Source organism: Pituophis catenifer, unplaced genomic scaffold, assembly GCF_029215685.1.
Source record: "Pituophis catenifer annectens isolate HBS135680 unplaced genomic scaffold, rPitCat1.0.hap2 SCAF_16, whole genome shotgun sequence".
Lineage (NCBI taxonomy): Eukaryota > Metazoa > Chordata > Lepidosauria > Squamata > Colubridae > Pituophis > Pituophis catenifer.
In genome coordinates this window covers 21,116,412-21,143,729 of record NW_027256896.1, presented here as the reverse complement: position 1 = coordinate 21,143,729, position 27,318 = coordinate 21,116,412, and the positions used below count along the sequence as shown (strand labels likewise).

At 51.3% G+C, this 27,318-nt stretch overlaps 2 protein-coding genes across 2 annotated transcripts in view; one reads left to right on the top strand and one right to left on the bottom strand.

The window, feature by feature from the left end:
- The first annotated feature begins 4,945 nt into the window (after window positions 1-4,945).
- GRAP (GRB2 related adaptor protein) lies at window positions 4,946-12,843 on the top strand. Its single transcript, XM_070955085.1, has 5 exons — window positions 4,946-5,023; window positions 5,682-5,779; window positions 7,162-7,284; window positions 12,138-12,306; window positions 12,658-12,843. The coding sequence occupies exons 1-5, from the start codon at window positions 4,946-4,948 to the stop codon at window positions 12,841-12,843; spliced, it is 654 nt and encodes a 217-aa protein (XP_070811186.1).
- Window positions 12,844-14,137: 1,294 nt separating this feature from the next.
- SLC5A10 (solute carrier family 5 member 10) overlaps window positions 14,138-27,318 on the bottom strand; it is a 46,007-nt gene continuing 32,826 nt past the window's right edge. The window contains exons 10-15 of the mRNA XM_070954855.1: window positions 25,064-25,171; window positions 24,775-24,925; window positions 17,271-17,439; window positions 16,147-16,362; window positions 15,124-15,220; window positions 14,138-14,690 (exon numbers count right to left, since the gene is read on the bottom strand). Of these exons, the coding sequence (XP_070810956.1) occupies window positions 14,515-14,690; window positions 15,124-15,220; window positions 16,147-16,362; window positions 17,271-17,439; window positions 24,775-24,925; window positions 25,064-25,171 (917 nt within the window). The 3' untranslated portion in view covers window positions 14,138-14,514. The remainder of the gene's footprint in view (window positions 14,691-15,123; window positions 15,221-16,146; window positions 16,363-17,270; window positions 17,440-24,774; window positions 24,926-25,063; window positions 25,172-27,318) is intronic.

Sequence of the window (27,318 nt, the reverse complement as noted above, 5' to 3'; positions counted from 1 at the left end):
AGGGGGGGGGGGAGAGAGAGAGAGAGAGAGAGAGATTGGTTTGATTGGGTATTTCCATTCCAAGCAAGACAGGCAAGTAGTAATTTATACTAATTGGCACCCTGCTGCATTCTTCTGCTATTCCATGAAAATGCCCAGCTGCTGCCTCTTCCTCCCAACACCTGGAGGAACCAGTGGTTAATGGAGGAGGAGGAGGAGGAGGAGGAGGAGGAGGAGGAGGAGGAGGAGGAAGAGGGAAGGCCTCTCTTCTGCAGTAGATGATTACTTTCGGAAGCTCAGGAAGCAAAGACCACATCTCCCTTTGAAGAGAAGACAAATCCCAGTGAGCTTGGCTTGTTTTTTATATTTTACACACTGCTGGGTGCTTTCAGTCCTGGCACCAACTGTGACTGTGATCTCCTTGGGCCAATGCCAGGCGTTGGGGGCCTCAAGAGCCCCTGTGCTGGCTCAGATACAGCCGGACCTTCCTCCCGTCTTCCGAAAATGTCAAGGAAAGCTAATCCAGTTGGATCATCTTCATCCTCTTTAGTTCTCTGTGGATCGATTCAGAACCAGGGGTTCCCTTTTCAAGGGTGATCCGCTGAATCACTACCTTCGCTGGTTCCCCTTGTGCTCAGAGCAACATTTCTCTGCTGTGGCTATTTTAAGACCTGTGGACTTCAACTCCCAGAATTCCCCAGCCACCATGGGTGGATTCGAATTCCCAGAATCCCCAGGCCAGCCAGGGAATCCTGGGAGTTGAAGTCCACAAGTTTTAAAGCTGCTGAGGTTTCAGGAAGGTCGCTGATCCTTGAAGGAAGCCCTTCTGGAGACAGACCTTCCCTGCTGGATTGAGTCTGAAAAACAGGAAGCATCATTGGTCTGCACGGTTGCCTTCCTTCCAAAAAGGGGCTCCCCTCTACTCTATGCCCTCCCCCAATCCCCCAATTATCCACAGGAGCTTTGGAACAGAGGAATAGGCAACCCCTCCCTCTCCACCCCCAGCTCCCCCTTCCTGAGGATTCCCCCCCCCTCCCTACACACCAAGGAAGCCTGGAGCATTTTAATGAAGGGCTGGGACACCAGCTAATCACCCCTCTGCCTCTGCTTCCTGGGCTCCGCATATTTTCAAGTGGGGATGTTGGATCCCACATGGGGCTCCTGGAAGTCTGCCAGTGTTCATGCAGGAAGAGCCGGTTCTGAGGGGACCGGATGCTGAGACACACTCCCCAGATGAAGCATCACGTTCCGATGCTCTCACCTGCAGGACATGGCCATGTGCAGCACCCCAGAACTTCCCAAGGAATCTCGGGGGGGGGGCTGTGGCTGCCTTGTCCCCCTCTACCACTTCCTCTCCCCTATTTCTACATCCCTTCACAATGTTGGAATCACATTCCTCCAATGCTCGGCCAAACAGGCTTTTTCCACCAGATCAGGAAAAGCAAAGGAAGCAGTAAAAAATATTTTTTTTAAAAAATAGCATGACAGCACTTGATAGGTCTGAGGGCAGCCAGGAAGCATTTGGCAACTCTGCAAGACACCGGTGGGAACCGAAGAAAAGCAGTCTTCAGAACTGGAATCTCGGTCCCGCCTGTCCCAGGGTGGGGCTGTTGCCAGAGCTGTCACTCACCAGCCAAAAAAAATCAATAATAAATATCTAAATAGAAGTAATAAATTGTTTGGAAAAAATAGAGAGCCTGTGGGTGCTTTGGTTAAGATGTTGGACTGATACAGATTCTGATTAACTCTTAGTCATGCAACCAGTGGTGGAATTCAATTTTTTTTACTACCAGTTCTATGGGCGTGGCTTGGTGGAGGTGGTGTGGCTTGGTGGGCGTGGCAGGGGAAGGATACTGCAAAATCTCCATTCCCACCCCACTCTGGACTAGTCAGAGGTGGTATCTGCCGGTTCTCCAAACTACTCAAAATTTCCGCTACCGGTTCCTCAGAACCTGTCAGAACCTGCTGAATAGCACCCCTGCATGCAACCCCGTAGAGACTTTGAGCCATTTACTCTCTTTCAGCTCAGCCTGCCTCGCAGGGCTGTCATGCAGGGCAAACTAGATCTTGCACTGAGCTTAGATCCAATAAAAGCCTGTGGATATTTTTCTCCGCCTCTCGAGGAGAAGCTTGGAAAGGGCTCTCCGTTCCCTGATTCGTTCCTGTTTTTCCTTTGAAACTGGAATGCCAGGCTGCAGATCCTGCCACCCACCCGACAGCTGCGTTCACACAATCTGCTTCACCAGACTGATGGGGAGGGAGGAGAAAGAACAGCGGGTGCCTTTGCACAGCATGCTAAGCTCGGTGGGCATCGGCCAGCACTCGGAGTCAGTCAGCTGGGTACTTTGACGGTGCTGTGCCTATCCTGCGCTGCCCAGAATGCCGTGGGCTGGGGCAGTTTGCAGATATTCTCATATAAATAACCAGCAACTTTTAAAAAGCGAGCCTATCGGGAGCCCAGACCAGGGGTTAATTCAGCCACCAGCTTAAGGGTGAGGTGAGCACAGCCAACCTGGGAATCTTATTTTTCCAGGCAGGGGAAGAACCAGGAAACTCACCAACCTGCTCAGAGGAAGCCAAAAGGCTTAAGAGGGATTAAGGAAAATTATTCTGAGCTGCATCCCTCCATGGTCCTGGCATCTGCCAAACGAGAGGCCAAGGGCATCTATGGGATGCTAAGGGATGCCCGCCCCATTTGGCCTGGCAAAGCTCCTTTGCCCGTCCCCACCTTTTGCCTCCAAGAACCCTGCACACCATGCTTCCCAGCCAGAAGGGAAAAGATGGCGCCTTGGAACAAAAGGCCAGAGCAACACAGATGCAGCTCCCCTCCCCAGTTGTGCACAAGGAGACCCCAGGGGCTGCGTGTGCCTCCCCCCGCACATCTGACTGCCTAGGCAACTCCCTTCGTGCTCAATAACCCGACCCAAACCCAGTTAAAAGGCTGATGGCAGAGCAAAGCTGGAGGTGTCACTCATGCTGCGGATGCCCCAGGGAGAGGTCAGGGCTGTTTGCTTCATGCACATCCTGCAGCCTTTGAAATGAGGTCAGCCAGGAAAAATGAACTCTCCCCCCCCCCCCGTCCCTGTCTCTCTCTTTCTCCTTCCCCCCCCCCTCCATCTCCATCTCCACCCCCCAGCCCTGGACCCACTCCTGTTCTGTCAAGGGAGCGGCAGATGGGGACTTTTAGCATTTCCTGTGCTCCCCAGAATGCAGAATGCGTTGGGCTGGGGCAATTTGCACCAGAAGGCAAGACAAGGAACAACAGATGGAAACTAAACAAGGAGAGAGGCAATGTGGAATGAAGGAGAAACTTCCTCTCAATTAACAAGGACAAGGAACCAGTGGAACGACTTGCCTCCAGAAGTTGTAGGTGCTCCATCACTGGAGGTTTTAAAGAAGAGCCTGGACAGTGATCTGTCTGAAATGGAACAGGGTCTCCTGCTTGAGCAGGGAGTTGGACTAGAACAGCGGTCACCAACTGGTGGTCCATGAGAAAATTTTGGTGGTCCACAGAAAAATTATTTGCATTTTTTATATTGCACTAAATCAGGGGTCCTTAAACTACGACTCCTGGGCCAGATACGTGCAATGAACGTTTGTGTTGCTGCAGAGTCTCTCCTCCTTCGGGGTCTTCTTGTGTGGGTTGGAGGGGGACAGAAATTCCGACTTGGGGTCTGCTTCAGCTTCCTGGTGTGGGGCTTTGGGCAAAGACTGGAGGGAAGTGCCGCTGGTGGCAAGGAGTCGGAGGGTCTCGTTCCAGTGGGACTGCATCATGGCCTCGAACTGGTTGACCATCTCAGTCCGCTGAGCCTCCAGGCGCCTGTACCTGGCCTTGCACTCCTGCAGGTCTTCCCTCTGCTTGGAAAGCCTATGCTCCTAGTCCTCAGTGAGGTGTTTCTGCTGAGCCTCCAATTTGAACTGAGCCAGCTGTTTTGCTGACTCTTTCTCGTGGTGGCTGCTTAGTTCCAGCAACTGCTTCCTGTTGGGGCCCTAAAGAGGCCGGGGGGGGGGGGAGGCAAGGAGTGATTGGGAGGGGAGGGGTGAGTAGAGTCCAGTGAGGCGCCCCTCAATGTGCATGACATTGAGTTGACCACGCCCGCGTCAAGCATCTTGGTAGGCAGAAGATTGTCCAAGGCCCTCTCGCCACCTTGTGGCCAAATGAGCCATTTTAGAAGGATTTGTGCAGATGTTTGGGCAACTGGTACGGTTGGGGCGCAGGGCCACTGACCCCCAGCCTCCTGACCAGAGGGTGGAATAATCTCCCTGCAAATCCATTGGGAAAGATGGCAAGACAGTGAGAAAATCCAGCTTTGGGGCAGGACCCTAAAAAAATCGGAACCGAAACCTTCCGGCCTCGCCTTTTGCATCCACTACACAAACTCAGCAAATGATTGTGTGTGTGTGTGTGTGTGTGTGTGTGTTTTATCATCTAGAAAAGCAACAGGAGCCAGCTGAAGGGGAAAGAGGCTCGCTTGGGTTCGTGGCTTTGGCCAGGAAAAAAAATAAGTTGTTTTCGTCTTTTAGAAGCTGGTGATGGGTTTGAGCAGACGCGCCTGCCTTGAGTGCGAGCAGTGCAGGGGGCAGGAAACCTTGCGTTGAAGCCCCCTGGGAGGAGAGGAGGAATTCCCCACTGTGAGGTTGCTTTCTGCAGGTGCAGCTTCTTTGTTCCCCACACACTTGCACGCCCCTCCAGCAAATATATTCAAATATATTTCCTGTCTCATTTTTACGCACAGATTTTTTTTCCCCTTTTCTTTTTCTGGCCCCAAACTACCTCCTGACCTGTGGCTGGAAGCAAAACTTTGGGGTGCTGCTATACACGGGGGACGGAAGGAAACTCAGCCTGGAACTTCTCAAAAGAAACCTCTGGCTGGCTTTTTCGAGGGGCCTTCATTGGACAACCAAGTTGGGCCAGCTGGGCTGGAGAAGGGGCACCTTTGAGGTCTCGCTCTGGACCAGCCCCAACATGGAGGCCCTTGCTTTGTATAACTTCCAGGCGTCCGAGAAGGATGAATTAGCCTTTAAGAAGGGAGACACGCTGAAGGTAACTCGGGGGTGGGGGTGGGGGGGCAGTCAGGACTGTTGGCAGATCAAACCCCAGCTGCATTTGTTCTGCAATAAATACACAAAAATCAGATCCATTTGGACAGCTGAACAAAATCGGCCATCTGAAGCAGGTTCAGAGAGGGAGATGATGGATGGATGGATGGATGGATGGATGGATGGATGGATGGATAGAGACAGACAGATAGATATAGTGAGAAATGGAGGAGAGAGAGAGAGAGATGGGTAGGTGATAGATGATAGATGGATAAATATAGAGAGAAACAGAGGGGGATAGAGAGAGAGAGAGACAGACAGACAGACAGGAAGAAAGAGAGCGGATATAATTCTGATCCACCTTGCTTAAATTCCCAAACTGAGAAAAGCATTATTAATCATGCTTTTGTACAGAATATTCTGTGTTTCTAAAAAGTGTCTCAGAGCCATTTTGATTGGATCCTTGGGCCCCTGAGCTTCAGGAAAATAATCTATCCTTGAACTTTAAATATTCCCCTGGGCTTCCTCCATGACAAGATCTTCTCCCCTCCTCAACTACAACCCACCCCCTCGGCAGCCTTCTGCCACTTTCCCCCATCACCACCACCACACACACACAGCTGCAGCCCGATGTTTGCTTATTCGTCCTTTTGAGTCCACAGATTCTGAACATGGAAGAGGACCAGAACTGGTACAAAGCAGAGCTTTTGGGCCTGGAGGGATTCGTCCCCAAAAACTACATCAAAATGAAACCTTATCCGTGAGTAGCCTTTTCTTTCCCGCTCGGACAAGAAGAAGAAACTCAGCTTAAGCAGGAGAGCCTATACAATCTCAGACAAGTGTCTGTCCAGTCTCTTTTTAAAAGCCTCCAGGGATGGAGCACCCACGATTTTGTTGGTTTGATCCCATCAAGATCAATTCCAGCCAGATCAATGATGCCAGAAGCCTTTAATGCAGCTTCTGGGTCACAGTTGGCCCCACACGAAACCCAAAGCACCCAACCCTTTGCAAGATCGATGGACAATTGCAAGACCAACCCATAGATTGGATAGAATTATTACAGGGCTGTGGTTGACATGTCTTCGTTTTCTCTCCCCACCCAACCCCCTATTTCAATATTCAAATGGGAGGGGTGGGAGGGGAAACGGAGCTGAGCTTCAGCCATGCGTTGCCTTGCAAAACAGACTCCTGAGAGAAGGAATAACAGAACAAGAGAGATGGAAGGGACCTTGGAGCTCTTCTAGTCCAACCCCCCTTCTCAAGCAGGAGACCCTGGCTGGCTGGGGGATTCTGGGAATTGAAGTCCACAAGTCTTAAAGTTTCCATGGTTGAACACCCCTGCCTTATACCATTCCGGACAAATGGCTCTCTGGTCTCTTCTTAAAAACCTCCAGTGTTGGAGCCCCCACAAGGTCTGGAGGCAACTCCTTCCACTGATTCCCTGTTCTCGCCGGCAGGAAATTTCTCCTCAGTTCTAGGTTGAATCTCTCCTTGATTAGTTTCCATCCGTTTCTTCTTGTCCTGCCTTCAGGGGCTTTGGGGAATAGGTTGACCCCCTCCCTCTTCTTCGTGGCAGCCCCTCCAATATTGGAAGACTGCTACCATGTGAATAGATGATGATGCTAGACTTGCCCCAGACTGGGGTTGGGTACTGTTCTGCTCAGGGAGCTTTGATTAAGAGACTGCCTAATCTCTGACCAGTATCTCTTGCCACACCAGGGATTTTCTTCATCCTTATTAATTCCCCCTTTGGGACACGGTGCCTTTTTCCCCGCCTGGCCTCAGCTGTCAAGCAGTTGTCCCTAGGGAGTGGTCCTGAGAATCCCGACCATGAGCGACGTTTGCAGGGTTAGGCACAAAGGGTGTTTCAAACGTGGTAGATCCCATAATAAAGAGAGTTTAGTTCCAGTTCTCATCGAAAGAGCTCGAGCAAAGCAGTCCACTCTCGTTCTTGCAGAGTTAAAAATAAACCAAGAGTGACAGGCCAGAGTTGGCTGCATTCATGAGCCCCCATGCGCTCTGGAGCGACAAGTGGAACTGAAACTTTCTTTGCAACCTCAGTGGCTGTCACATTTTATAAGTTGGGAACCTTGACTCGCTGCTTCTCGCCCCTAATTCCATCTCCTGCCTCTGACCTTCCAGGTGGTATTGTGGCAAAATCTCCCGGCAAGGTGCAGAAAAGGCCCTCCTCAAACAACGGTTCCGGGGCGCGTTTCTCATCCGGCAGAGCGAAAGCAGCCCAGGGGATTTCTCCATCTCTGTGAAGTAAGTGCCTTGTTGCTGGGGGGAGGCGAGTGTGGGTCCCTCTGCTGTGAGTACACACCCGTGTTGGAAGGAACAAAACGCCTGTCAGCAGAACCCTGAGGACACTCCTGCTTTGCCCAACTCTTGCCGTCGGCTGCAGCTCAGAGCACCAGAGGGTGCTCTCGGCACACCGGGAAACAGCCAAAGCGGCTTTTCCAGGAAAAAAAATGCCCAGGGCGCTTGGAAGGAGCCAATTTCCCAGCTTTGGGAAATGAGCGAGCAATTAAAATAAATAACTGAGGATTCCTACTAGTGCAACGCGTATTTCCACTTCTGCAGTAATCTTAATTGGCTATTCAACAGCAGGTACTTTTGCTTCTACTGGTAGTCCACCCGTCTTAAATGGCTGGGGACTTCTGGGAGTTGAAGTCCACCTGTCTTAAAGTCACCAAAGTTAGAAACGCTGCTCTGAGCCGCTTGAGGTCATCCAGCCCCTTTCTTCCCTCTCTTTGGGGCTCCCATCGCTTTGTTCTGCAACCCATCTGGAGGTGACAAGTTGGGGAAGGCCATGGTCCTCATCCATGCACATCTGGAAAGGTTTTCGGCCCCTTCTCGCTCCCTCCCACACCTGCCATGACCATCTTGGCACAAACCAGGCAGGCAACAATGCCACTTTCCAAACAACGTTGCTTTGCTGAAGGAGATGCCCGGGAGGAAGGGAGGAAGGGTGGCGAGAGGACACAATTCAGATTCATGTTCAGACTGATGTGCAGAGCCTGGCATGCCAACCACCCAGCAAGTTTTCTGTGCCAAGGGCAACCCATTAAGGAGAGAAACCCTGGGGGGGAAATGTGACTGGCACTTTCCCCTCATCTCAACTCATTTTGTATTCAAAATCAAATCCGGGCATTTTCTTCCTTTCTCCTTGCCATGTTCAAACGTGACTGAGAAGAGACTTCACAGCACCTCCTTTACTTCCAAGGGACTAGAAACTTGTAGCAACAAGCCCCAAAGCTATCCGTTAAACATGACAGGACTGACCTCTCCTTTATTTACCTGGGTGTGCTTTTGCTCTCCCGGAGCACAATTCTCAGAGGCGTCTGGAGCCCATTTTGCAACTTGGCCGCCTGCAGGATTTACCCCATTTCTAACTCGGGATGGGCAGCCCTTCCTGACGCAGCAGAGGCCTCCATTCTGCTCTCCCTCCTCCCCTGGAGGGTGAACAGACCAGGCACATCAGGCTAAGGGAATTGCTCGACCTTGTACACAGTTGCACATTCTTGAAGGACCTCAATCAGGCCCCTCTCCAACCCCTCCCCCCGCCAGCCAGCATTCTTTAGAGGCACTGAGGCCACAACTCCAAGAATTCACACTTTGCTTTGAGTCTTCCATGCTGCTAATGGGGTGGTGCCTCTGTGTGTTTATATCAGCTTTGTGTCGCTCCTGTTTCAGCAGCCGAAAGCTTATAAGGCAGAGCGATGAGAACAGGGTATAATTATGGCTTAACCCAAGTGCTGGAATTGAGAAGGATGGGACTTTCAAGATTTAAATCAGGGGCTGCCAAACTTGGCAACTTTAAGACTTGTGGACTTCAACTCCCAGAATTCCCCAGCCAGCTTTGCTTTCCTGGCTGGGAGATGAAGTCCACAAGTCTTAAAAGTTGCCAAGTTTGGAGGCCCCTGACCTAAATTCAAATAGTTCTTGACTTATGACCATAGCTGGGAACCAGAATTTCTGTTGCTAAGCAAGGCAAGTGGTTAAAAGAATCATGTCCAATTTTACGATGTTTTTTGCCATTATGCAGATCACTGGGGTTGTTAAGGGAATGATGTAGTCATTAAGCAAATCTGGCTTCGCTTATTGACGAACGGGCACAGTGGTTTGCTCACCAAGATTTCCAGCTGAGCCAGATGTGCAAAGTCATTTCATGGGAGGCATCCAGCAAGCCTCTCCTGGTGTTTGGGAACCAAGGCTCCGAACTGGAAGGGGTCCCCCTTCTTATCCCTCTTTCCAAGTGATTGAATAGTTCCTAGGTGTGTTTCCAAAATGCCACAGGTGAGAGGCCCAGGTGTCTTGCCTGCCCTTGTGTGTCCTGTTCAGAGGGAGGGCAAGAAAACCGAGCTGAGCTTGTGGAAGAGGCCGGGATGATTTGTCCTAGATTAACAAGGGAGTTGTGTTTCCAGAGAGAGCAATGAAAAGATGCTTCCTTCGTGCCCTCAATTATATGGCTGAAATGGTAGAGTCACCCTGGGTGGATTTGCAAGGCCAAAGGGCTGTAAAAACCCAGGATCCAAAACACATCGATGTGCTGAGATCTCATCACCTACAAGCCTTATTGTCCCTGCCCTGTTCCAGAAGAAGTGCTGGACCTGCCCTTCTAGGAAAAAGGGACAAAGTAGGTCCTCTTCCAAGCCAGAGGTCTCCTCCCCTGCTTAGACCAGAGGAACAGACCGGTTTTACCAAAGGTGCTCCAGAACCTGCAAAGTCAGGCCAACCTTTGCATTCTTGCGTGGCTCCATCCTGGTGCCGCTTTCTAAGAGATGTCAACAGGCATCACATCCTCCCAACTTGGAAAACCACAGGGCTTAAACTTGCTTTGAGTTCTCCACCAAAATTAAGCTGTGGTTGCTATCTAATTTTATCATTTTTCCTAGTTTAGGATCAAGGGGTGCAGTTTTGATCAGCAGGGCTAGGAAGGCGTAGAAAGGACATCTCTGCAGCAGAAAATAGGCAGGTGGCTTTTGAAGGACTACCAAGGGCAGGAAGCACCTTTACATGGTATCTTCTGCCACTTTCGCATGATCCAGAAAGGGATTTTTCTGTGTAAGATTCCTTCTCCTGCCCAACATGCTGGCTTTCCTGTGGTCAGCAGGGCTGAGAATTAAGGGGGCTACATTCCCAGAATGTCAGGAGAGCAGTGGGCTGAGGAGATGGACATAGGATGACAGGCAAAGTGGCCTCTTCTGCAGTCCCATGTGATTCTTCCTCCACATGGTGGGTCTCCAAAACCTGAGAAGGTGTTTTACCCAACTGTTGTAATTTAGGATCTCTTTAGCCAGCATGATCAGGGTGGAATATGGCATTTTCTGCCTGAAAAGGAGCTGTGTCCCCTTCCCAAATGTCCAAATGAAGGGAGGTTGGCCCAAGCCCATCTTGAACAAATCCATCCATCCATCCAATTTCTATAGCTGCCCATCCCATCTGGGCAGCTTACAATTCGACACTACATTTTTCTTCTCCTACGGTGGAGTCTTCTTCAAACCAGCCCCCAGAGCTTTCTGAATTGCTTCCTGCCCTCCCTAGCAGGGCACATCCCTCCAACCATCGCATCCACAATGACACAACACCTGTTGCCCCGTCTCCAGGTTGTTCTTTCCTTCTCCTCCCAGGAAGGTGGGCACTTCAGGCATGGGCACCCAGAGCCAAGAAATACGCTTCCTGGCACATTGCCCAAATCAAAACATCGTTCAGACTCCCTGGGAGGTTTAATCTGTGATTTTGTGGATGCAAGTTGTCACTTGACACAGGAGCTGTGAAAGCCAAGCTGTTTCCCGCCGCCTCTGTGTGTTTATATCAGCTTTGTGTCTCTCCTGTTTCAGCAGCCGAAAGCTTATAAGGCAGAGCGATGAGAACAGGGTATAATTATGGCTTAACCCAAGTGCTGGAATTGCGAAGGATGGGACTTTCAAGAAAAAGCAACTTGCAAGCAGGGGACAGCCCAGCTGGGCAGCTAAATAGCCAAATAAAAGTTTCTTTTGGAGGTTGGAAGGCGATTTGGGACTTCCCTGAACATTCAGAAGCAGAATGGTAAAATTGCCCAAAGTTTCTGGCCTCTGACAATTCAACTCGGTATTTTTCAAAGGTGGCAACTTTAAGAGAGGTGGACTTCAGCTCCCAGGATTCCCCAGCCAGTATGGCTTGGTGTGGAACCCTGGGAGTTAAAGTCCACCCCTCTTAAAGTTGCCATCTTTGGAAAATACTGGGTTTAACCCTCGCAACATAGGAGACCATCACCAAAGGCACCAGTTCTCCACCATCTCCAGAGGTTTTTTGGTCTGTGACAGTCAACTGTTATTTTGCCCCAAGCAAACCAAACGCAGCAGTTACTTAGCTGGAACTGAGGCATTTTGCAGTTATATCAGACACACAACACCGAGTGTTATCAACACCACCTGCTTGTCCACCTCACATCTCCTACTGAGAACTGGGGAAGGTCGGCAAGCAAGTTCTTGCCCGCAGAGGGTGTGCTTTTTGTGAGTCAAGGCCGTGCGGATCAGCAGGAGCTTCAGAAGTCAGCCTGCAGGCAAATTGCTCTTATTCCTCTCTTTTCTTGGTTTAAAGGAAGCCTCAAGTCCTCAGGAGAAGGAACCTCAGGTGGGAGAGCTTTGATCCAGGTTCCCACTGAGAGGCCAAAGCGCTCATTTGTGCCAAGGTGCCTCCATCCTGTGGCAAACAGACTTTAAATAAAATAATAAAAATAGGTACAAAATAGATGCAGGCATCTAAGTAGCTTAGCAAGACAGAATAACAGAGTTATTCTGGCAGATCTTCTAGTCCAACTCTCTTGTCAAGCAGGAGACCCTTTATCATTTCAGACAAATCGTTGTCCAGTCTCATGGGCATGGGACACTTTGTTGTTATCCAGTCTGTCCGGTAGACGCCTGATAAGTAAGGTCATCCTACTTCTTCCTCCATGATGGGTCCATGAGATTAAATTCCTAGAATCATCAACCTGGAGGGTCATTGAGGCCATCAAGTCAACCTCTGCTCCATAGAAGAAGCCCAACCCATCACCAAAATGCCCAGCTGTCCTCCAAGCACCCTGTTCTCCTCTTCTCCCCACCCCTAAACTTCATCCTCTGCTTCTCTTCTAGTTACGGAGACCAAGTGCTGCACTTCAAAGTCCTCCGGGAGAAAAAGGGCAAGTACCATCTCTGGGAGGAGAAGTTCAACTCCATCAATGAACTGGTGGACTTTTACCGAACCACCACCATCGCTAAGAAGAGGCAGGTCTTCCTCAGAGACCATGGAGAAACCGAGGAGGTAAGGAACCACCCAGCTTCCCCTTGCTTTTTTCCTATCCTGTCACTAAACAAGTGGTTGATACATCAAGAGCTACTTGGAACTGCACCCCTTCATTTAGAAGATGGCCTCTTCTGAAGCGTCTCTTGATCTCCTGGGCTCCCACTGTCCACCTTGGGAGTTTCTAACAATCAAATTTAGATGAGGTGGACAAAGACGTCCCAAATCTTCTGTCTCACTGAATGATCCCCAACCTCTCATTCTGAGAAAGAACCACCATCTCATCTCCCACCCCATAGAGCTGGGACAAAAGGGGGGAGGAGGGAATTGCTAACAAGACCCCACATTTCTTTTCACCTCTTTTCCCCACAGCCCAAGAAGCCAACCTTCGTCCAAGCCCAGTTCGACTTCTTGGCCGAGAACCCCTCGCAGCTGAGCTTCAGCAGAGGGGACATCCTCAAGATTCTGGACTGCTCTGACCCCCACTGGTGGAGCGGAAAGCTGGGGGTGAAGATGGGCCTTTTTCCTCGGAACTACGTTTTCCCCCTGCGCAAGTGACCTGCCTGGCTCACTCGGCTGGCGGGAGGGATCAGCCGTCCCATCTAAACCTTTTCTTCTCAATCGATGCTTTGACTCGCCCTCAACCTGAACCAGGCAAAACTTTCCATTTTCACACTGCGACCTTAAAAGAGACCCGTTGCACACCTGGGACAGCCGTTCGAAAGCTGAAACTTTGGGGCTCATTGCTGGTTGAAATTCTTTGCAGACCGATCCCCATCACTCACCTGGAGCCCAAACAAACCTCTGGAGATTTCTAATTATTTTGCTTTATAAAACAATGTATTCCTAGAAGTAAAACTGCAATCCAGCTTCAATCAAAGCGCCATCCTAAATCAGCCCTTGTTCAAAACTGCCTTATAGTCCTGCCACCTGATGCTTTCAAAGAGGTAGAAGCCTTTTCTGAATTTACGTGCTGGAATGATCTACAGGGAGAAATCTGATCCGCTGGGGCTGGTGTTGAGACAAGTCGTCATAAATTCCTACCACCCCACATTTGTAAGGGGGAAAAAACTACAGTTCCTAGCATCCCTTGACAAGATGCATGGACCGCAAACTTCCAGGGCAGAGGTCCCTCCTAGGGATACCCTGGGAAGCATGCTGGCTGGGGAATTCTGGGAGTTGAAGTCTTAAGAGTGACCAAGGTTGAGAAAGACTGCTCTGGATGCCGGCCCCCTCCCACCCACCCCCGGTTGCCCAGGTCTTAGAGCCCCTCTTGACTGCTGAAGAAGATTTTCTGCAAATCTTCAGACATGTTTGGGTGACTTGCTGAGTTTTGATCTCACACCTTGGCGAAGAGCCTCCAAAGTGATCCTACGGATGCCAAAGTGATTCCCACCAGCAGGCCTATGGACTCAGGAAGCAGATGGGGAATTTCCCTCCTGTTTCTTTCTCTTTCTAAGCCTTTCCTCAGCATTTTGCTGTCCAATCCAGCTCTCTCTGCTCCGCAGCCCTCTTGGTCAGCTGCCAGGTGCAAGGAATGAAGGTGCTGATAATCATCCAGCAGGTCACAAAGTCCAGCGGTCCCCTCCTTGACCTTCTGCTGCCCTCCTAATCTTTATGAGACCTGCCCTAATTCGGCTGTTTGCTCAGCTCCCTGCAGAGGTGCTCCCAAAGCATCTCCCAAAGGACTGCGTAGGGCTGGAACTGTTTTCCACCTGGTGGGACTCCCTTGCTGGGGACCGGCCACCATTCAGCCTCTTAAGTGACCCTCAGACCACCCCAGGGGCCCTCCAAGGAGATGGGACAGCGGCTCTCATCTTCCTAAGCTGCTCTTCTCTGCCAGAGACACACGTTTCAAAAAGTGATTTATTGGGTTTTATCTTCTGTGCCACTACTTGAAAAGGCGTTGAGTTCTCAGCGGGCAAGGTGGCAACCAGGACCTACAAACTCCTTGCTGCTCAGAACTCTCTCCTGCCCCCAAGTCAGTTCTTTTATTCCTAGAAAACAATTCTCCTAGTGAAATAAAGTTTTCCATTTAAACCCCCTTTGGAGAAATGTTCCATATCCCTCCTCCAGATCCTTTTTCCAAAAGTCCCTTCACTTTGCCAAGAACCCCGAGGCTGAAATCGATTGAAAAGCAGCCATAAGCCCCCTCTTAAGTCCATATGGAACACAAACCCTTCCCTTCCTTTGATTTCACCCTTCTTGCCCCACCCCAGAGAAACTCTTTCAAGCGAAGTAAGCGTAGAAAAAGAGGTTGATGCAGATGAGGATCACGGCGTTGGCTGAGCAGACCTGGGACCAGAAGCCAGCTGCCCTCTGCTCGCTCCGGCCACCCTTCCCTGGGGCAGCTTCAGCGTCTCTCTCGGTACTGAAGGACCCCGGCTGGAGGATTCCTGGGGCAGCTGGCAGGGAGAGAAGGAGAAGCCTACAGTAAAAATTAAGGTGCCCAGAGATGGCCCTCTACCAAGACATAATTGCCACCTAACCTCCATGTGCAGTAGCAGTCCACCTTAGAGTAGGAACACCAAGGAGAACAATCAAGAGGTTTGCCTCCTGCTTGCCATGGACTGGGAAACACGGGTTTGTAAACCTGCCGGGCACATGCAGGTGTCTCTGTCTCTCTTTCCCCTCCTTCAGCCCGGGGTGGGGTGGGGGAACTGGATGGCCTTTGGGTGCCCTCCCCCCCAAAGTGAAAGATAGTCACTTTCTGTCCCTGGGAGGCTGAGTCCACCACTGCTCCTACTTTTTTTGTCTTCGTCCTCAGAGGAGAACTGCCTGGTTTGGCATCAACTCTAGGATGCAAAGAGAAGTTTGGCCCCTGCCCCAGAGACCCACCGCCTTTCTCCATGCCAGGCAGGGTCGGGGGTCCGGAGAGATGGGCAGATGAAGGCGCCTCCAGGGACCGTCGAGTCCACCAAGTCACGTCCTTTATCTGCAATGGTTTCCAAAACAGAAAAATAGAATTGTGGCAGCTGATAAAACATGGATCCTTCCCTTCCCTTCCCTTCCTTTCCTTTCCCTTCCCTTCCCTCTCTCTCTGCCCTTCTTCATCCATTTACTTCCTCTCCTCCCTCTCCCCTCTTTCCTTTCCCCTTTCCTTTCCCTTCCTTTCCTCTTCCTCTCCCTTTCCTTTCCCTTCCAACTTGTAGGCTGGATCTTGCCTGGGGCAATAAGAGGAGGGCTGTTTTAGGGGAAAGGGATCAGTTCCCACCTGAGAACCTCCTTCTGATAGCCTCTTCCACTTACTCCTATTTTCCCTCCTCAAAGCCAAGAGACAAAAGCCCAGCCTGCCTCTCCCGTTGAGCACAAAAGCCCCCAGACCCAGTGCTGGTTCCCAAAAGAGGACCCAGAGTCGATTCCCAGAACTCCTCTGTGCAAAAGGCCGCATTGTTTGGGGAGGTGGTTGTTTCAAAGACGGGGAAGGGGGAGCGGACTCACTCATGGGAGGGGCAGGTTCACCCCTGTCTCCCTCCCGCCAGCGCAGGAATGCCGGGGAGGCTCACTCATCGCGCTCAGCCGTGGCGTGGCCGGTCGAAAGCTCTGAAGCTCAGCGTCCCCAGCCACGCGGCTTCTCAGTTGTGGTTTCAGCTCAGCCAGAGACATAACCAAGCCCTTCTCTGAGTCAGCTGATGGAGCATCAGGCATGGATCCAGCCTGGAGAGCAAGTTTGCCTCTCCCCCTCCGAGCGGTGGGACCAGATGTAGCCCCCAAGTCCCCTCCCTGCCCCCAAATGCTCTGCCACTATCCCAGAACCCCAAGGGAGAAGATTTGGCCCTCAGGCTCCATGGGGCACCTCCACGGATGCCCCCAGCTTTCTTGACCTCCATGGGTTCCGCCATCCCATCTTCCTGTACTCACCTGGGCTTCAGACGGGGGCGGCGTCAGGCAGCTGATGCCCACCACGATGCCCGCAGTCAGGAGACACAGCAGGGGAGCGACGTGGAGGTAATGTAGGTCCCTCATAACCGAAGGTCGATGGTCCAGGACGCCACAGCGGGGGACGGGGTAGGCAAACTCCAAGACCATCCGGCTCAGCCCCACTGCCAGCCCCACCATCAGGCCCCAAAAGGCCCCCTGCACAAGAAATCCAAGACCGTCTAGACCGGGAGTCTCCAACCTTGGAGACCTGTGGACTTCAACTTCCAGAATTCCTCAGCCACTGAAGCTGGGAGTTGAAGTCCACAGGTCTTAAAGTTGCCAAGGTTGGAGACCCCTGGCCTAGACTAGGGGTGTCCCACTTCGGCAATGTTAAGACTTGTGGACTTCAGCTCCCAGAATTCCCCAGCCAGCATTCCCCAACCAAGGCTACTGTCAGCTTTGGAAGCCATCTTAGGCCGGAAGCTTCCATGCTGCCACCTTCTCCTGTGTGGGAAAGGAGGAGGGGGGATTTAGTAGAGGGGTTGCCTGTAGACATCATAGCATTCTTCCTGGCGGTCAAGGCCAGGCCGACCCTGCATCTGGAGAAGGAGTGGTGGGAGTGAGGTCTCGAGACGGGACGGATGGTGATTGGGGCATGGGATCAACTGAGGATTGAGGGGATGGTTTGGGGGGTTTTTGATTTACTGAGGGAAAACCCGGACCTCTCAGATTTGGGTTTTCCCAGATGTGCCTGTATACCTAGTCTAATAAATGGAACTTTGACAAAATGCTTGCCTCGGAGTTTTTAATTGGAGTTGGGGGTTTTTCTGGAACGCTGACAGCTACGGGAAGAGTCATTCATTGGGGTTCATGCACCTTTCGCTCTAAATCCAGGTGAGCCAAGCACAGCCACCATCCTCTCCAAGGCCAGCCTCCCATAACAACCATCCCACACACCACAAGGCTCTCCTGAACTGGGGCTGATGGTTTTGTACACTGGCCAGGTGTGCAAATTGCTGCATGGATTGGTTTCGCCTCTCCAGCCAGAGGCTTGGCACTCTTGAAGGCATGCACACACACACACACACACACACACACACACACACACACACACACAGAATCACCTGCTCGTTGGCTCTCTTCCAAAAGACAGCCAGGAGAAAGACAGCAGTGACGGGAGGGGCCAGGTAGCTGGTGACCGACTGAATGTAGATGAAGAGTTGACCACTGTTGGAGCTCTGCAGGATGGGCAGCCACACCACACTCACCGCCACCAGGACGACGGTCACCACCCTGCCAAAGCAGCAAAGACACTTCCCATCGGCTCCCCTTCCCCGTTTTCCACCCTCCCGAATCACCCCAGGCCAGGGGCTACAAAAAGGGGGGTCACAGCAGGATCCTCGAAGGTGGACTATTCCAGGGATTCTGTCCGATCTGCCAGGAAAGTTTGTGGGATCCAGTGTCTCTGCTGAGGATCATTTTTGTTCCTGGAATGGTCATTAAGTGCAATAAGCATCCTTCTCCTCCTTTCTCCTTCCCTTCTTCCTTCTCCTTCTTCTCCTTCCTTTTTCTCCTTTTCCTTCTCTTTCCTTCTCCTTTCTCCCTTCTTTTATTCTTTCTCCTTTTTCTTTTTCCTTCTCATCTTTTCTCCCTTCCCTTCCTTCCCTTTCCTTCTGCTTTCTCCTTCTTCATTGCTTCCTTCTCCTTCCCTTTCCATTCTTCTTTCTCCCTTCTTTTCTTTTCTTTCCTTCTCCTCCTCCTCCTTGCTTCCTTCTCCTTCTCCTTTTCTTTCTCCCTTCTTTTCTCCTTTCTTCTCTCCACCTTCCTGATTAGAAAGGTTTCCCCCAACTCAAATAACACTTGAACACCACCGAGCAATACTCCAGCTTCACTAAAGTGTTCACTTATTTGAAGGTTTCTATTTCCTTAAGATTTCACGTACTTCTGCAAAATCAAGGATAATCTTTTTTTTTTTATTGCAAAAGTTTTACAATTAGATTTTCACCCCTTTTTTCACACCCCCCCACCTCCCTCCCCAAACCCTCCCTAACCCTCCCTAACCCTCCCCCCCCAGACTTCCCTATTATATACTCATAACTAATAACACTAGTAAACAAGCTTAAACCCATCCCTCCCCCTGTATAATTTTTCCTCTTTATCTCTTTACATTAAAATAAATCAAGGATAATCTTGAATAACTAAATAAGGGACAGGACCCAGCCAACCCTGAACATCTGACATCCGTTCCAGGAAGGAGATGGAAAGGGCTGTGAGAGTGACAGCCCAGAGAACCACCTGATAAAACCAAATCTGAATCCAACCCAGAAGTGTAATTTGAGAAAGCGTCTCAGAAATGACCTTCCCAAGTTGTCTGAGAAGGAAAAGCAAAAGGGGGGGAATGGAAGCTCTTTCAGCCTTGCAAAGTTCTGTTCTTCCATCCTTACAATCAAAGTAGCCTTCATGATGTCAGTTTCCCAGACTGGACTACCTCAGAGGGTTGACACACCCTTCTGAGCACACCCACGTCCCCTTGCAACTGGATTTTGCAACCTGGTGGAAACTCAGCTGACTCACTCTGGATTTCAGCGGCAACCCTAACCGAACCCACTCATGGCACCCAAATTCGGAAGTGACTGTGTCACCTGCTTCTCCCAAGCGTTATGGCATGAGAGTCACTGCGGAAGGAATTCAGATGTAAAGCTTATTAACACCTTTGAAGATATCACTCAACAACGCCCCAGTCAGGAAAGGTGTCTCATGGCTTCTGATCCCCACCAGGAGGTCCACCAAATTCTGGGAAGCCACCAAAGAAAAAGAGGCTAAGGCATTCCACCCACACCATGCAAAATCCACAAATCCTCGCAACGCACCATCAGCACTGAGAAAAACCATGATAAATAGAAGAAAAAGCAAACAAGTCCAGGCACATCGTTATGATATCACTCTTTATTTATACCTCGGGCCAAAAAAGCCAATCAGACCTTAATTAAAGCATCCCCTTATTCTGGTAGCTCTCCTGGCAAAAAGAAGGAAAATTACTAAGGAGAGAAACTGCAGAGACGTAAAGTCGACTCTTGTCTTTTCAACTCAACCTTGAAAAATCAGCATTTCAGGGAAAGGGCCTCGGTGCCGAAGCCCGGCATGAAATTTTTGGAACAGCAAAAAGGGAAACGATGGCAGGGCGAGGCAGGTAAATGAGAAACGCACATCGTTAGTGCAAACATAAATGTCTTTGTTACCTAATTTTGAATAGTCACCTTGGCAGCTTCCTGTTGTTCTATGGAAAACACCTTATGGCCAGGGATGGCTGCAGACAGAAATGCTTTCCCCAATTCCGGAAGCAATTAGGCAGTTAACTTTTTAAAATTTAAACTTTCTAGACATTTAAATGTCTGGATGTAAGCTTTTCTGGAAGACCAAAGAAGGTATAAACCAGCCTTTCTCAACTTTAAGACGTGTGGACTTCAACTCCCAGAATCCCCCAGCCAGCCATGGGGAATTCTGGGGAGTTGAAGCCTGGGGAATTCTGGGAGTTGAAGTCCACAGTCTTAAAGTTGCTAAGATTGAGAAATTTTGATATAACCATTTAGAAACAAAGGAGGCTAATTGGCAGGTGAGCGTTTGCAGTCCAGTACACCTGGACAGTGTTGGGTGGAGAACCTTCTTGAAGGTTTGACAGCTTAATAATTCTGATTATTACCGTTCGGAGCATAGGATGAGAAAGCGCCAAGCAGGCTTTTTAATTGACCCGCTAGGTTAGCCAACTCCGCAGGGCTGTCCTCAAACGGCCGCCAAGTCCTGGAGAAAGGCGCTTTGGCATAACTGCCCATCCATCTCCCAGCCTTTGGGCGAGTCAAGATCACACCCTCCCGCTTCTTTCAAAGCCAAGCCAGGGCCGTGGCCCAGTTCTGCCCACTGCAGGTATTTCTCCATCAGCATTAAAAACAGGAAAGTTCTCCAGGCCCAGGGAGGCAAACAGGCAAGGAGAAGAAGACTTGAACACGAGCAGAGGCAGGAAAACATCACTGGCCCTCTTGGCACCAGGAGGCCATGAGGTGCCTGAGGTCATCACAGCCTGTTCCAGAGGTTGGAACAGCTGGAGGTTCACCCCCAACGAAGGATGGATTCCACAATGGGGGGGGGGGGTTGGGGTGCAGGGAGCCGTGGTTCAGCCTGGCAAGAGAGCCACAGGTAGGTGGGTCGCCAGCACCACCCCCACCCTTGAGAAGGCACCGTCTGGTGTCTAACCACTCAGGTCTACAGCCCCAGCTCAAGGCCACCAATCAATTCTAAGAAGGGAGGCTTCTGATAGCTAATAACGCCCCTCCCTCGGACTGGGAGGGTCCCAGCAGAAGCAACAGGGGGGCAGAGATGCTTCGCCTCAAAGGTTCCTCCTTCGGGGCCAGAGCTGCACTTCACCAGCCCCACTTCAAGCAACCCTGCTGGTCTCCCCCAGGAGATTGAACGGGCCACCCGTGGCACACAAAGGGAGTCGTGGCCGCAGAGCCCCAGTCCTGCCACGGATCCAGTCCTGGAATGACCCACTCCCTTCCTCTTTGGCTTCCAGCCCCGTCCTCCTTGCGTGCCACTCCCCGAGGGGGGGAGGGGGGAAGATGACGCAAGGCTATTGATCATGTAGACAAAAAGGAAGAGAAGGAAGAGACGCCTCATCCTTATAAGGAGAAGCGGAGCTTTTGGGTTCCCTGGGGAGGAGGCCTGCCGAGACAGGATCTCCGTTTTTCCAAGTGGGGCTGTTTGCGGCTTCCCCATGGCAACCCAGGACTCGGTCCCCACCTGGCAGCTTCAGCCAATGGCATCCTCCCTGGATACGGAAGGGGGGCAGGAAGGGCTCCTGCTAAAGGGGAGCAGCTGTCCCCAACTTGGCCTCGTGGGACTACAAGTCCCATCTTCCCCTGCCACTCCCACTGGGGGCGATGGGGTTTGTGAGGCCTTTTGATTCCAAAGAGGAAGAATACAGGCTGTTCTCAGCGTACGACCACCACTGCCATGCAAGGTGACGGTTACATGAGTCGCGCCTCATTTTATGACCTTTTTTTCAACCAGTTGTTAAGTGAATCGCACGGTCATTAAGCAAATATGACTTCTCCCATTGGTTTTGGATGGAAGGATGACTCATGGCGATCACGTCAGGATGCATGCCAGTTTCCAAGCGCCCAAATTCTGACCACATGGCCGGGGTTGGGTTTCAAAAATTTTTACTACCGTTCTGTGGGCGTGGCTTGGTGGGCGTGGCAGGGGAAGGTTACTGCAAAATCCCCATTTCCTCCTGATCAGCTGGGACTCCAGAGGCAGAGGAGAGATGGGGGCGGGGCCAGTCAGAATTTTTACTACCGGTTCTCCGAACTACTCAAAATTTCCGCTACCGGTTCTCCAGAACTGGTCAGAACCTGCTGAAACCCACCTCTGCACATGGCCACAGGGATGCTATGACAGTCGTAAATGTGAGGACCAGTCCTAAGTCACTTTTTTCAGTGCCATTGTAACTTTGAACGGTCACTAAATGAATGCAAGTTGAGAACTCTTTGTAAATATTTCAAACTTGGCTGGTAGGCCCACCCCCAGTTAAACACAATAATTGGTGATATAATTTTTGCTTTTGCCCCACTCATCAGTCTCTCTCTCTCTCTCTCTCTCTCTTAAGCCATCCTGTGATGCCTTCCTGCACGGAAATCACCCGATTTCCCAGAGGGATCAAGCGAGATGCCAGAGCACAGAGGTGCCACTTAGACTCCTGATCCCTCGTCACAAACCGAGTTCTGCCGGAGCCTCTGTGATAGGCGGAGGGGGCCCTCCTCAACTCTCTCCCCCCCCCCACTTCCCGGTCTCCACCAGCAGAGAGGAAGCCTGGCACCTCGGCCCTTCCCCTTGCCCGGTTCAACATTGTGAAACCCCCGAGGAATTCGGCTAAAGCACGGGCGTGCCCCTCTCCCACAGCTTTCTTTTTCTCGCCCGGTTGCACCCAGCTGACATCCCGGTCCCTCTCTGCACATCACAAGCGAAGCGATAAGCCGCAAAGAGACAAAAGAGGAAAACAATTAAGTCACAGAGGGGCACACCTTGCCCAATGCAATCCGGCTCTGCTGGGGAGAGTCCAACCTGCTGCCACTCGCTCGGGTGATGGGATTGTTTGCCCTGCAAATCGTGCCACGACAGCCGTGCCCTGCGCAGATCAGCTGCCCGAGGAGGGCAAAGTAAACCAGCAGGACTGCGCCCCTCGGGAAAAGCAGGCCTCCTGCAGAAGCCCTGAAACGGGGAGCTGGGTTTAATTCGAAATATCTGCACCCCGTTTTCCTGCTTAACATTAACTATCTTCATGGCTCACATTAGCCACAGGGAGTCTTCTACTCACAACAATTCGTTTAGTGACAGTTCAAAGTTGCAAAAGCACTGAAAAAAGTGGCTCATGATCAGACTTGCGCTTATGACCGTTGTAGCATCCCCAAGTCAGGGGTCACGTGATCACAATCTTTGCAATTTTCCTAGCAGACCTCCGGCAAGCAGAGTCGGGGGGAGGGGAAGCTGGATTTGCTTAATGAATGCATGATTCACTCAACAGCCGCAGGGATTCGCTTAACAACCATGGTAAAAAAGGTCCTAAAATCCGGCATGATTCACTGCAAAACCTCCTTGCTTAGCAATGGGAATTCTGGGCCCCGTTGTCATCGTAAGCCGAGGACTAGCCATTCTTAAAAGGGCAGCTTGAAGGTGAGATAAATACAAGAAATCTAGGAGATCTCACAATATTATTGGTAAAGAAAGCTTACAGTGAGTTCAAAGGAAAAATTTCCTGACAGTGAGAACAATTAACCCGTGGAACTCCTTGCCTCCAGAAATCGTGGCTGCTCCATCACTGGAAGAGAGCAGATAACCATTTGTCCGGAATGGTATAGGGCCATGATGACGAACCTATGGCATGCGTGCCACAGTGGCACGCAGATCCATATCGGTGGGCATGCGAGCATTGCCCTAGCTCAGCTCCAGTGCACATGTGTGCACCAGCTAGCTGACTTTCGGGCCTTCTGAGCCCACAGAAATTGGGAAACGGGCTGTTTCCAGCCTCTGGGGAGGATGGAAGGCCATTTTCACCCTCCCCAGGCTCCAAGAAAGCCCCTGGAGCCTGGGGAGGGTGAAAAACGGACCTACTGGGCCCACCGTGCCATCGCATGCCAAAAGCGTGGGGAGTGTGGGGGGATCACCCGCAAATGCACAGGGCAGGGTACATTGAATTATGGGTGTGGGCACATCCACGCATGACCTCCTCATGCTCCCCCCCCCCACTTTTGGCACGCGACAGCAAAAAGGTTAGCCATCCCTGGTCTAGGGTCTCCTCTTGAGCAGGGAGTTGGACTAGAAGACCTCCAAGGTCCCTTCCCACTCTTTTATTCTGCTATTTTGTCACCCTGCATTGTCCAATTCATGCAGCCTGAGATGGTCCATAGATCAGATTTATAGAGTCACAATGAAGAGTAATCACTCATGGTGAACACAGCACTTCCGCCAATCAATCCAACAGAAACTTATAGATTTTTTTAAAGAAACCCAATAATACCTGGGAACATAGAGCTAGCACACACACACACACACAGAGAGAGAGACACACACACACAGAGAGAGAGAGAGAGAGGGAGAGAGAGAGAGAGAGAGAGAGAGAGAGAGAGAGAGAGAGAGAGAGAGAGAGAGAGAGAGAGAGAGAGAGAGAGTTTGAAATTTTGCAGGGCGATGAATTCCAGGGGCTGAGAGCCACAACGTTGGCGGCTTCTCTTCCTCAATCCCTGCTTGCCAAACAGGCCGATGAAATGGGGCATCGCTCGGTGATTAATCGTGATGAGGATCGGTGTGCAATTCAGACAATCATCACTCGAGCTCTCGCTGTGTCGCATAAACAATGAAACAATCGCTGAAGTCAGCAGATGCTGCTGAGATTGCTGAGCCCATTTTACAGGAAGAGAAACTGAGTGGCGGGGGAGACTGGAAAATTACCCAGGAGAAGAAGAGGAAGATGAGAAGAATTCCAACCTGGGACTGAAGCTAAAATAGTTTTGCCCAATGTGGTGCCTTCCCTACAGACTGGAAATCCCACCATCTTTCCAAGCTTGCATCTAGTATGTTTTTGGAAGACGTACATTCACACCTCTGGATTTTGGCCCTCCCTTTTCTTTTTGGCCAATGACATGAGGCTGAACCGTTGTTGCTTTGGCCCAGATTTTAAAAACCACAGTTTTGATAAGGCAGCTGAAACATGGCTTGTCTCTTCAGCATCCCATCAAGGTTGCCTTTGACTCTTCAACTTCCCTCTTCAATAGGATCCCAGGGACAAACCCCAGATGTGCCAAGCTGGAGATGAATTTGATCCCCCGTCTCTGATCTCAGTTTCCTGTTTTCTCCTCCTCGTCCAACAGCTAGCCAACATTCATGGATATCTGGCTTGCTCAGCCCTCACTGGGCTGCTGTAGACAAGCCTGCCTCCCTTGATATTCTACCAAACTTCTGCAAAAGTTTCAGATCTAAAGTAGGCAGTGCTGGTTTAGCTACAAAATATGGGACAGCAGGCTTCAAAGGATTGTGGATTTCTCTGATGGCCTAAGCAAAATCCCACATTGCCCTCACCTTCCAACCAGCAGCAGCTCCTTCTCACTGGCCTCCTGCCGGACCTTCCTCCAGATGTCCATGGTGAAGAGGGCACTGCTGCTGTTGAAGATGGACGTCAGGGACGACATGAGGGCGGCCATCATCACTGCCACCATTAAACCCCGTAGACCTGGGAGGTTGTGGAAAAGTCAGATGTTCAACGCAACCACTAAATTTGGGGAGGAGAAGAAGAAGAAGGAGAGGAAGGCCACTTGCGGTATGAAGCCACCTCTATAAAGGCAAGTGACACCATCCGGTCTCCACCTACCGCTGGGCATGAGTTCCATCACCAATTTGGGATAGGCGATGTTGGCACATCCAACTTCTGTTCCACAGACTTGAGCGCATTGTTCCGGATCAACACATCCAACAGCATCTGAAATCCACACAAACGCGAGGGACCCTCAACTTACTGGGCCTCCAGTCATAGGCTGCCCCCTTGGGAAAGACCCACCTGCTCCCGAGACCCAGAGGCCAAAATCAGTGGCATCCCATCCAGAGTCCCTTTCTGGTATTTTGTTCTGTCATATTATACTCTCTGGATACATATAATTTATTTCTTTTTCTTTCTTTCTTGTTATGGCTTTTTTCTTATGTAAAGCACCTGGTGTCTGAGGGAGCCGAGTGTTTTTTAAGCCTAGGTCCGTGAATAAATAAACAAACAAACTACATCTGTCTTCATTATATCTGCGGAGGGGCCACAGGATCTGATGAAGTAAGACATAATTCTCAAAGGGTTTTCATGAAATTATTTCGTCTGAAAATAAGGAGCTCCCAGACTCCGCCTGATAATTAGCTAGCCCAAGTCATAATACTAATGGGGCCTCATTAGGGATTATTATATTAGACATCCAAGGCGAGAACAGCAACTTCCGTAGGAGCCCAACACAACCATGGATATCACACCAAGAAACCTTCCCCAGCCTCCTGCACGCATTGCAAGAAGGGCCACAGACACCCACCCACCCACACCACCATAAGCAGAAGGTCTCTAAACACCAGTGATGGTCAGGATCCATCCCGAGCAATGCGCTTGCCCTCCTGCCCTAGACAGAGAAGGTGGGTGAGGGGGTATTGCTCAAGAAAGGAAGGGGAGACAGAAAATGTGGCCCCAGCTTCCCCAGGGAAGCTGCAACCCAAATCCCGTGGTTGTTGTTGTTGTTGTGGGTTACAGAGTCAGCCAGATGTTTAGACTGGAGCTGGCCCTTCTCTCCACCTATCGAAGGACTCGGGACAGACAGATGTTGTTGTTTAATAAACATTCAAGGTCTCCTCGGAGGATGTCAGGAGGTAAAAATGCCTTTTGCAATTGGCTGAGGGTGGTTTTGTCATTGCCTTCCTCATCCGCATCCTCCTCCTTTAATCGAGCTGCCCATTCCAGCCGCTTAGCAAATATAACAGCAATTAAAACAATTAAACACACAAACCAAATGAAACAACACAGCCCGGATTGGGGAAAACCACAACCGTTCCAACACAAGCACAAAACAGCGCAATCCAAATGTGAAGCCCAGGCTTGGAAGCAACGTCGGGGTGTTTGGGCAACCCCAGGAGGGAGGAGGCCACGCGGGTCTCCGGGGGATGCTGCTCCAAATTGGGGGCGGGGGGGGGCATAGAAAAGGCGGAGTTCCTCAGTCCCCCGACAGCAACCTTTCATAGAAGCGACCTGGAGCGCACCGGTGTAACGAAGAGGGCAGAGCCAACGTGAGAAAGGCCGCTCCCTCCCTCCCTCCCTGGGCATTCCAGGGGGCTGCGACTCTTCTCCCCCCCCGCCCCCCCTCAAGCTTGGTGGATCCTCGCCCCTCCTGCTGTTTGTAAGGAAGAAAGGGAAACTTTGCCCGTGGTTGGGAAAGAGGCCGGCTGCCTTCTGCGCTCGGGAGGCCAAAGTCTGCCAGCTGTCCGGCCAGCCTCTGCCCACCCCAGTCCCCCCCCCCCAACCTGGCCTGGCCTGACGTGGAAGAGCCAAGCTCCGACTGGGGCGGTGAGTCAGTTTCCTGCCTGCCCTCCGGAGCCGGCAGGTTTTGGCACCGCGAGAGCCCCGCGTGGGGCAGGCAGGAACAGGGACCGTCGGAAGGCGGGCGGGGCCACCTGGGACTGCAGGTGAAGCGAGGAGGAGGAGGAGGAGGAGGGGCGCCTTACTCAGCCGGCTGGCTCGTTGGGTCCTCCTCCTCCTCCTTCCCTTCTTTCTCCACCTCCTCTGCTCACGCGGACTTCATTCCCGGCAGACGCTTCCACGCTGTCGCCCGGCGAGATCCGGCATCTCAGGAGCCCAGCTGGCAGCGGGCGGAGGTCGGGAGGAAGAGGAGAGCGCGCTTGGTTGGAGGGCATCGGCCGAGGGTCGCCGGGAGACGAAGCCCCGGGAGAAAAGGCAGATCAGATGCCTTCAGACTGAATTTCTTCACCTTTCGCCACCCGGCGCCTCTGGGCCTCTGGAAAGTGGAGGGTGGCGGCGAGGAGAGGGGATTGCTGGAGCGTTTCTGACGGAGGAGGAAGATCGTGGTTTGGGGAGGGTGAGAAGCCTCC